This window comes from Callorhinus ursinus, unplaced genomic scaffold (assembly GCF_003265705.2).
Source record: "Callorhinus ursinus isolate GAN/ISIS: 27379988/994484 unplaced genomic scaffold, GSC_fseal_2.0 scaffold13, whole genome shotgun sequence".
Lineage (NCBI taxonomy): Eukaryota > Metazoa > Chordata > Mammalia > Carnivora > Otariidae > Callorhinus > Callorhinus ursinus.
The window spans coordinates 29999840-30010813 of NW_027397075.1; the positions used below are offsets into that span (position 1 = coordinate 29999840).

At 50.5% G+C, this 10974-nt stretch overlaps 1 protein-coding gene across 1 annotated transcript; it reads left to right on the top strand.

Annotated features, from left to right (window-relative positions):
- The first annotated feature begins 8391 nt into the window (after positions 1–8391).
- MYOCOS (myocilin opposite strand) lies at positions 8392–10389 on the top strand. Its single transcript, XM_073900269.1, has 2 exons — positions 8392–8486; positions 10248–10389. Exons 1-2 carry the CDS (start codon positions 8392–8394, stop codon positions 10387–10389), a joined length of 237 nt encoding a protein of 78 aa, XP_073756370.1.
- Positions 10390–10974: the final 585 nt, after the last annotated feature.

A 10974-nucleotide genomic window follows, 5' to 3' on the forward strand; every position in this document is an offset into this window, starting at 1 on the left:
GGTTGTGCACATGGGTTAGGGGCAGCACAGTACCCAAACGGGTAACTGTAGGCTTGTTCAGCTGCTACCATGTTTTAGGGGCCGTAGGGGTTTATTGGGGCCTGCCCCTGGGGTCACCATTTGCGAGGGAGTGGAAAGGAGGATTGGGCAGCGGGAGGAATTGAACGGAGATGCTGTTGCAACAAAGGCTGTGGAGATCTGTGAGATGCTCTGGAAACAGGACATTCTGTGTCCTTGAGACAAGAGGGCCAGGCTTACACCTTCACGTTGTCTGATTATTGCCCCGAGCTGGGGAGGAGGGAGCGAGTCCTGGGAGGGAGGGGGCGTTCTCTTCAGCTGAGGGCAATTCTGGACAAGGGACTTAGCTTGAGCCCACACTGTCAGTAGCTGGGGATCGGAGCGCCTCCGTCCAGGAGAGAGAGGGTCTATGTTGTGCACCACAGCCTCCAGTGTGAGGCAGCCTCTCACCGCTCACACATACCGGTTCTAGACAAGCAGTGCTGGGAAGAGCTGCAGACTGGCTGGTTTCTTCCTGGAGGAAGATTAGTGTGCAAAACATAGACCCTGCCATTGCAGCTGGTCTCTAGGCCAAAAGAGACATCTTCTCTCCTCATTCTAGATTACTCTGTCACCTCACACCTCTGCTAGTCAGGATGGCTTAACCAGGTCCTAATCACTGAGGGAGGCTGAGCCCGTGTCCACCAGGTCTTTCCACAACAGGCCAGCTCCATGTGTCTGAGAGTCAGACATATTCTTCCCAGGTCCAATGTCCTCATGACTAGAGTCCAGTATCTCTGCCAAATGGTAACTTCCCTCCTTACTTGTTGTTCCTTGCCAAGTGACCCCAAAGTAACTGTAAGCTATATAATGGGTATGTTCCTGGGGCACCTGGGGGACTCAGTCGGTTGTCTGACTCTTGATTTCTGCTCAGGTCATGGTCTCAGGGTCGTGAGATCAAGCCTTGCGTCAGGGTCCACACTCAGCACGAAGTCTGCCTGAGATGTTCTCTCTCTCTCTCTCCCTCTCCCCCTTGCTCCTGCTCTCTAAATAAATAAATAAATCTTAAAACAAAACAAAAAAAACTTTAATGGGTATGTTCCTGTGTCGCTAGTGGATGTATTCCTCTTCTTAGAGCAAGAATTTCTAAACCCACAGAGCCCAGAGCTGCAGGGATGAAAAACCCAAATTCGCCAAATGGGTCCTTGGGAGTGATGGTAAACTCAACTCCACCCTTGGTCTCTAAAAGGGCAATCCATCCATGCTGTTACCCAATGCTGTGTAACAAATTATCCCAAAACTTAGTAGCTCAAATGACAAATACTGTCTCTGTTGGTCAGGAATGCAGGTGCAGTTCAGCTAGGTACCTCTGGCTCGAGGTCTTTCATGAGTGCCGTAAAGCTCTTGACAGCCCTCAGCCTCATTTTAGGGCTCATGGGGAGACCATCCCTTTCCAAGATCACTCTTAGTTGTTGGTAGGCCTCCGTCCCCTCATCACTGGGCCTCCCCACGGGGCAGCCTCACGTTACGGCCACTGGCTTCAATCAATCCAACAGGCAGTGAGGAAGCGCCCAAGACAAATCACAGTCTTCCTGTAACTTTGTCTTGGAAGAAACAGCTATCATTTCTGCCATATTCTCTTTCTTAGGAGCCAGTCAACCCTGCACACTCAGGGGCGGAGATGACACACGGTCGTGAATGGCAGGAGGCCGGATCATCAGGGAGTCCTAGGAGCTTCCTGCCACACCCTCTTCGCAGAGTATTCTCTCCAACCTGGCACCTCCGCAGGCTGGCAGCTTCTAGGGGGTTCCGGGTGAGACAGACACAGCACACTCCCTGTTTACATGCCTACCGCATGTCTCTTCTGATGTCATGTAGCTTCTTTGGTCCCAAGACACGCAAGATACCACCAGGGTGGAAACACACTCCCTAAGCTTTCCGCCGATACCAGCTGAGGTCCAGGCAGAAAAGGCAAAGCCATATTCAGAATGTGCCAATTCCAGTCACCCAAGTGTGGGATGGTTTTCCAGTCATGTTATTTCCAAGCTCCTGACCAACCAGCCACACCCCTTACCGTTTATATTCTCCCTTGGGGCCACTTCTCCCCCCCCCACCCCCTCAGTAAGTGACCAGATGCGTTGCCTGAAAGCGCCCGTTGAGACCGTTTCCCCTCATCGCTGTCGTCTGGGGCCACCCTGGCTGCAGAGCAACAACTAGGCAATCGGGGCTCAAACCCACCTACTGAAATGACAGAACCAGACCCGAGTTTTTTTCCTTCTAAGCTGACCGTCAGGGGCCCTTCACGCACACGGGCAGCTTAGGGAGAGGTTCCGGTGTGATGTTCGTGGAAGCTGTGGGGCCCTGGGCCACCTGCTTCTCCCTCAGGCCCTACGTCAGCACAGTTCTGGACTGTGTCAGAGCTCAGGACTTTAAAGGGCTGACAGAACCGCTCAAGCCAGGCAGCTCTGGCCGTGTTGTCACTTCCTATCCTAAGGCCAGGGGCTCAGCTTCTCCCAGGAACCTTGTATAAAACTCCACTGCAGGGCACCTGGGTGGCTCAGTTGGTTGGGCGACTGCCTTCGACTCAGGTCATGATCCTGGAGTCCCGGGATCGAGTCCCACATCGGGCTCCCTGCTCGGCGGGGAGTCTGCTTCTCCCTCTGACCCTCCCCCCTCTCATGCTCTCTCTCTCTCTCTCATTCTCTCTCTCAAATAAATAAATAAAATCTTAAATAAAAAAAAAAAACTCCACTGCAGATGGTCTTGCTTTGTAATTCTGCTGCTGGAGCTCGGCGCACAGCAAGCAGCTCGTTTCCCCACCAATACCTTTAATACCATCAGGCCTTCTAGTTAGGGTTGCCCACGTGGCTGTGACCCCACTTGCCCCGCTGGTTGCACCTGCTCCAGAACCTGCTCAGAGCTGGCACGCTAACGCGTCCCTCAGTCGGTAGGTTCCTAAGTCCGGAATATGCTGCTTCAGAATCCAAAGAGCCCTCCCGGTCATTACGCTCCACTAAGAAGAGTGGCAAGAGGTGGGAGGCAGAGTATTCTATCCTTTAATTTGGAGGGAATGGAGCAGCATGCCCCAGACCTCTGGATCCCTAAAAACTTCACTGATGGGGTCGGTCCACATCAATCTGCTCTAACAAACATTCCTTTGGACATGGCGGCCACCATTGTGTGGGGCTACAGCTCTGCTGAGTCTGCCGTGGTCTTCAGGGGGGTTTTTGTAGAGGCCAGAGGGTCAAATGAAACGGGGACGTTCGAGGAACCACTACTCCTGAACCCTTCAGGTTTCTAAGGAAAGCATCAGTCAGGGCTGTTCCCACCTTGCCACAAGATATTTACTCTGGTGGCTGGGAGGAGGCGACTTAGCATTTCCCATGGTGATGGCTCTTCCCTCAGGCCCCATGTTAGAATACTGCCAGCCTGCAAGTGTGTCCATTCCAACTGCATACTCAAAACATGGATGGAACACCTGGGCGAGTCGTGGGTCCCATGGACTCCCTGAGTCAGACCTGGACCGGGACTCTTTCTTGCCCCCAGCTCTAACAGAGGGACCATGCTGACACTTCCAATATCAGCATCAGGCTGAATCCTGTGTCCAGAATTCTTCAAAGTATGTGTCCCCAGTGTATGGCTCCTTGAGTACATGGCCCTGGGTCCCTCTTGGCAGTCATTACCTTGGTTTTACAGGGTCTCTCCTCCCCCTGATTTCTATTAGTCGGTGGGGTTCCAGGTCCAGAAACTGAACAAAGAGATGGTGACTTTTTATTGAGGTGGCTGCCATTGATCATTGCTTTTAGAAGTATCCACCATTTTTTTTAAAGATTTTCTTTATTTGAGAGAGAGAATGAGATAGCACGAGAGGGAAGAGGGTCAGAGGGAGAAGCAGACTCCCTGCTGAGCAGGGAGCCTGATGTGGGACTCGATCCCAGGACTCCAGGATCATGACCTGAGCCGAAGGCAGTCGCTTAACCAACTGAGCCACCCAGGCACCCAGAAGTATCCACCATTGATTTGCTTGTAGAAACTGAGCGATATTTGTTGACTGTTCACCATTCCTGGGAAGGCTGTGTTCTATTAACCACCTCTATAGTTCTGTGGGGATCAAACCACCCAGCTGCCGCTCGGATTTTGCTGCTCACTATGGTAATTTTATCCACCTGTTTCTGAGCATGGCACACTACTAGCTGACCTCTTATTTGATTACCTATTTTGCTCGGTGCTCTGTGAGGGCAATTCCAATCATTGCATCTCACACTGTCAGCCCTGGCCTCCAGAGGACAGCCACCCCTGAGCTTCCCAGTGATGCGGGAACCCTTTTGTACAGTACTTACTTTGTGCCTTTGGTAAAGTGAGCATCACCCACAGAGCATACGCCGCTGGTGAGTTTTCTGCCCTTCTATAGGATAGCCAGTCTAGAATGCCCATGTCTCTGATCCTTTTGTTCCCTTCTTCCATCTGTTTTAGAATTTCTACTTTATTTAATGTGGGCGATCCCTTACTCCCAGCTTCCCAGAGCCATCATGGGAACAGACAAAGATGACTTCTAGGTTTGAGGCTCAAACAGCCGAAAGGATGGGGCTGCCATTAAAAGAAATGGGGAAGACAAATGGGACACGTTTGAAGGAGTTGATTAGAGTTCAATCTTGGACATGTCACGCATAAATGGTTATTAGTTAAATGGGGATGCCAAGTAGGCAGTTAATGTATTAGTCTGGAGTCCAGGGGACAGATATGGATCGTAGAAACAGACGGATGTCATCATCCTATGGATGATACTTAAATGATGCGACTAAATGAGATTAACAGGGAAATGGGCATAGAGAACAGAAGAGATTCAAGGACTGAGCCTAGGATGCTCTAATGTTAAGAGTCTAGGAAGATGAGAAGAAACAAGCAACAGGAACTGAGGGTGTAACCAGTGAGCTTGGAGCAGGGGAAGCGTGGTGTCCTGGAAAGTCAAGGATAGGAAATGTCTCAAGAAGGAGGGAGGGATCTATGGTTTCCAATGCCACTGGAGTGGGTTTGATGGAGCATGAAAGGAATTGGAGACAGCGGATATAGACAACTTTTTTCCAAGAGATTTTTGCTTATTTGTTTTGTGGTGGGAAACAGTGGGTTCAAGAGGGGATTTTAAGATGGGAGAAATAACATGTCTGTATACTGGTGGGAACGGAGAGGGAAAGTTGATGTTCAGGAGGGGAGGACTGCTGAGCAGAGACCTTGAGTGGGTGAGGGAGGATGGGGTCTGGTGCCTGAGTGCAAGGGTAGCTTCGGAAAAAAGGTTCAGAGGGCCAACGGCTCACCTGTAGGCACAGGAGAGGAGGCAAAGAATACGTGGAGATGTGCTTTGCTGGTTCTTACCACTTCAGTTTTCCACGCTGAATGAAGATTGGGAAGAAGTGTTTGAGGTTTGAGATGAGAGGTTCCTAGGCCTGGGATGAGCTCCCACTTGAAGTTTGCAGTCACGACTCTAAAGTGAGACTAGTCACTAGGCTGTTTCTCTCTAGCCACCCACAGCTGCAGGGGGTGAGCGGGCCGTGGGTCGACACTCAGCCAAGCAAGTGCGAAGATTTAGGAGTGGGCCAGGGAGCTGAGCACCCAGCGGGGACTCAGATGTCACGTTAGTCAGTGCTGCTGCTCCTACGATCTACAAACGTCCTACCCCGGGTTTGTAAGGTTCGCAGCGATCATGACTGAGTCACAGTCACGGTAGAGGGCTGGAGGCATACGCTTCTGTTGTCGTAGGGATGGCGAAGGAATGGAGTCCCTAGACTTTCCAGGTCACGTCTTCCCATGAGGCCCAGTACGGTCCCCCATCCTGTTCCTCCGAGTGGATTCGCGTCCATCTTCTGCTACGTGGAGGGCTACCTAGCAGAAGGTTCGCTGCCCCAATTTCGAATTAATAATCATGTTGGTAGTTGTATATTTGTTGTTTCTAGAGAATACATGTTCTCATTTTATCTTACCCACCCATGTGTTTTGTGAGTGGACCAACCTGGTTGTTAAGCTTATAAACTTTGATGCCACACTTTGCAAGCAGCAAACCCCTTCCAATAGGGTTCTGTCGTGGTCAGTGTGAAGAAAGACCCTCCTCCTGCCAAACTGCTTCTTACCCATCTGGACTGGAAACTTCGAGTTTGGGTGTCGGGATTCAGAAACGTGTCTTAGATATGTGTGGGTTATCATAAAGGATACCGAGTGTAGGAGGCAGAGATGGCGTTTCTTTGTGGTAAATTGCTTTAGATGTATCTGAACCACCTCAAACTTCCCGCACGTTCCTATCTAAAGCTGAAATGTCGTTCCCCAAAGCCACTGTGTCAAAACAGCAACAAACAAACACAAAACAGACCGTGTTAAGAAATCAGTATGGTCACTGCATCCCTTCTGGAGTCGGTGTGCAATAGTTGCTTCTGCCATATTCAAACACCATGCACACATTTGTTTACACTTTGAAAACCCTACACAGTTTAGAGACGTGGGTAGTCATGTGGCCGAAGGAAACAGATGGGAACACAATACTGTCGCAGATTCTGACTCAGGGTAAGTCATTGCTGGGCTCCCACTAGGATCTCAATGCTCCGCCAGGCCCTGGGATAGGAGGGGAGGGGAAAAGTGGAGCTCCCGCTTTCAAAAAGTGTATTTGTGAGGAAAAGGCTTACATTCCTGGCATTATATGAGGGGCAATCTATGTATACGCACAGATTCATATTCATCCCGGGGCTAAATATATTTAGTCATCTATATATATCCTGGGGCAGATATTTAAACATTTTAAAATGGAAAAAAAAGGTAAAAATGAGGGATTTTTGCAAATATTTTCTCACCCGTCACTACTGCCCTAGGGGAAAGAGTGTTACTTCCCTTTTACAGGTAAGAAAACCTAGGCTCACAGACGTTAAGTCACTTACCCAGGATCACTCAGCTCAAAAGCGAGAGTCTTGAAATCGGTCCCTTCCGTTCCAAAGCCGAAGCACCTGCTCCCCCTGCAGACGTGCTGTGAATCATCAGGAAGGCGGGAGCAAGGATGGTGCTGGGAGGGGGGTGCCTGGGGAATTCTTCACCTTTGGAACCGTGGCCATTAGATGTCACACTTACCAGCGTCTAAGGTGGGATCTTCCTCGTCGCCCTTCCCGGCTCTGCACTCAAGACCCATCTTCTCTCCACATCTGTGGGGATTCCTCATCGAGGTCACGTCTGCGGGGAAAATTTGTGTCAGCTGCGACCTTCCAAGGGGCAAATCAATCCCATTAACGCCAGCTCCTGAGAAAGCCTGACTCCACGGGGATAAAAGAAGAAGCGGGAGCTGACGGTGGTGGCATTTTTGGTCTTTTCCTCCTCTGAGGAGGTGGCAGAGCTGACATGTGGGTCCAGAGTCTATAGCGGGGGCATTTCTTCCCGAGACCATGAGCTCAAGTGTGGAAGGGGCCCCAAACTGAGCTGAGCGGGGATCGAAAGGTAAACCCATCGGGCGTCCTCCTAAGAACAAACTTTTCCAGCCACAAGATCAGGCTGGGGAGCTCATGCCACAGGGTCACCTCGAGAGTGTGCTGGGGGTCCAGGGTCGGAGACACCTCGCCTCTTCCTTAGAGATGGCTGGTCACGGGGGCAGAACTTGAAGGTCGCTTGGCTCTGCAGTGGAGTCTTTGAAGCCAGTCAGGCCTAGGTTCAGATTCCAGCTCTGGGCCCCCAGGGAAGCTACCCCATTCCTCCACAGCTCAGTTTCCCCTTTCCTTCAGTGGGGGTCCCAGAACCTCCTTTGCACAGTTACTGTGGTTCTCCAATAAGATAACGGAAAAGGACACCCCAAGGTAGCCGGCCCTAACTGGGTGGCTGCTATAACCTTTGTTGTCAGCATCAAGCCCCCAGTGTCTCCCACGGGCACATCTGTCAGCCTCAGCTTGGCACAGGGGTTCTTTTTTTTATTTTTATTATTATTACGTTCAATTAGCACATAGTTTTCTGCTCTTTAGAAGGTAAGCACTCTGGGAAGGAAGCCCCGCACGTGTCAGAGATGCCAAACAGACCTGGGCCGGGGAGGGCTCCATGGGAGGAGCACCTGTTGGGGGGAAGCCATACGGGACAGGGCCCAGCTGTGCGACGTGGGGAGAGAGCCGGCACCTCTCTGGGCCTCCATGCCCTGAGCTTTTACCCTGGGGGGCCAGGGTAACTGCCCTCGATTTTGAAGAAATACCTGCCTTTTGACCGGTGGGGGCTGGGGGAGTGTGGGGTGGGACTGGGGCTGTAGGGAGGCCCCACTGAGAACGGGACAGCGGACATGCTGTGCCGGACCCACATCTGCCCCCTGAAGTCTGTTTACTGGTGCTTGTATTTTAGATTCATAGTTGCCGTGAACCCAAATTCCTTGAGTCCTCTGAGTGCAAGCCCATGGCTCAGAAGAGCCCCACGGTCAATGGCAATAACCTGCCCTACAGAGACCTGGCTTCCGAGGTGACCAGGCGCAGAGTCACCATGGCCACCAGGTACTTGTGAGCTTTCTGGCTCACTTGGGGCGCAGGGTGGGGGGATGGAGCGTAAGGTGAAGAAAGAAAAGATTAGGACTCCCGATTTCTATGAAAACTGAGCTCTACTGATATTGATGTCCAGTTAGCTGCAGCTCATTTGCTATGTGTTAGGTGCTCAGGGGTCAAGTCCGAGGCTTTCCTGTGGGGGGATGGGAGCTACAAGCCGGAGGAAGCCGGGGGGGGGGGGGGGTGGTGGCGGGCTTCTTCACTCCACTTGCAGCAAATGCCAATATGTTGCAATTTACTTCTTGTGTTGGTTAAGTTATGTTATCTAGTCTCAATGAATGGAACCCTCAAAAGAGGAAGCCTAACGAAATTTCTGCCAAGAAACCTGGCTTGAAATCATTCTAATAATGCCAAGTGTGAGTAAGCAACAAAAATTGGCAGAGCTGACACTTTTCGTTTGAGTTCTTTGTCAGGTACAGTATGAATTTAAGAATAATGACTTTATTAAAACTGATGTAGTTGGCCAAAAAATAAAAATTGACTTGAAATATGGACCTCCGTCCAGTATTACTCACAATGCTTCTTGACCTTAGAGTTTGGGGGGATGTATGACATTGGCGAATTGATAAAACACCTTAGGCACAATGTCTTGTCATAGATATGGGATGTTGCAAACTTTCACGGACACGGGTACATGGCAGATTTGACACCCCTGGTTGATCTCGTGAGAGTGGGCCTTGTCTCTGGGGGGCTGTGGTCACTCTGCTGCAGCATCTGCTGAAGAAGGAAGAGATTCCACAACTCTGAAGCCTCCCCTAGCCCCCCTCCCCAGCACCTCCTATCCCTTCAGCAAAGTTAGGGGTCAGCTCTGACTGGGAGATGCAGTGGTGAAGTTGTGTCAGGAGATCGGAGACTGGATTCCAGGTCTGCCTTTTACTAGCCACGTGACCCGGGGAAATCCCCTTCTATCTCAGCCTCTTCAGCTGAGAAGCTTAACGTCAGGTGTGGCTGCGAATCTGCAGGTCAGAAGTTTCCAGCTCCAGGTTCCTGACTCTTTCAGCGCTTGACAGGCCAGTCCTCTCCTCTTGAAGACGGGGTTAGCCCAGTCCTGAGGGGGATGGGAACACCCTGGTAGACCCCAGAGAAGGGTAGGATAGTCTGCAGGGTTGGGGGGGCACAGGGGTAAGTTAGGCAGAAAGGAGAGGCAAAGTGAACTTAAGGCTGAACTGGCCAGGGGGTGCCTGGATGGCTCAGTCGGTTGAGCGTGTGACTCCTAGTTTCGGCTCAGGTCATGATCTCAGGGTCATGAGATCAAGCCCGGCATTGGGCTCTGTGCTCAGCGGGGAGTCTGCTTCGGATTCTCCCTCTCTTCGCCCTCTGCCCCTCCAAACCCCAAATAAGGAAATAAAATATTTAAAAAAAAAAAAAAAGGCTGACCAGAGAATAGCTGAAATGCAAATGAAATCTTGAGAGAGAGAGAGAGAGAGCGCCTGCGCTCAGCTGAAATTACAGGGCGCGGACTGGTAGGGCTGGACCCACGGAGACAGCTGAGCTCTGAGAAGAGCTGACAATTGAAGCATGAGCAGAGTCCATCTCCCTTTTGCCAGCTGATAGGTCTGTAAGCCTGGGAGGAGGAGTCAGAAAGGATGTCCTTCAACATGTTGAGTGGTTCTCTTTAGGTGCTGGGATCTGAGGGTTTCTTTTTTTCTTTTCTCTTTTTTTTAAAGAATCCTATGTGTATTTAAAAAACATTCACTGTGCCTTTCCTCCTAGAGAAGAGAGATTTACCAAGAAAAGTGATGAAGCCAGGGAGATGCCCTCCACTCTGGATTTGGAGCAAGTCCCTGCTAGCGTGGCCGGCCCTGCAGAACCCCCCGCCCCTCCTCCTTCGCCCGTGGAGGACTACAGAGTCTAAGCAGGCTTTTACAGCACGCCAGAGAAGTTGGGGGTGTCTTTGAAGACTGTCTTGGAATGTCTTTGTTCTTTCCTATTTTTCTTCTCTCACGATCACTGCTGAGTGGTGTTTATGCCTCACTAATGCACTTAGAGCAGTCTTTGGTTTTTCAAGTCAAGTCTCTGAAATACGTCCACATTTGATCTTTAATTTGTGTCGTTCTATAGAACATAGTCAATTGTATTCGAATAAAAAAAAAGATGAGGCTTCAATGTTATTAAATCTGGATGAGTGAAAAGTGCAGGAATCTGTGACTTTAAAGATTTGAGCTCCAGAGAACCATGAAATATTTGGATTTTCAGAACTCAGCCTGGGACACTACAGTTTTATGGGCTTGTGCACTAGTTTAACTGAGCTGCATCCTATCTGCTGGTGCCAGGCTGTTTGTGGTTCACATGCACAGACAGTATTTCCAAGGTGTGCTTCTAGGAGATCTAAGTGAGTTTCAAACTCTGTAGCAGAAGAAACCCAACCTGAAAAGCGGCCAAGTGCAGAGTGGGAGAGAAGTCTATTGCTCAGATCCCATGTGCAAGGCTCTGCACCCAT

What these genes read in the sequence shown, in the direction of transcription:
- MYOCOS (XM_073900269.1), top strand. Translation starts at nt 8,392, where the DNA reads ATGGCTCAGAAGAGCCCCACGGTCAATGGCAATAACCTGCCCTACAGA. An exon ending in AGAGTCACCATGGCCACCAG is followed by an intron (nt 8,487 to 10,247) that starts GTACTTGTGAGC and finishes CTTTCCTCCTAG; the next exon opens with AGAAGAGAGATTTACCAAGA.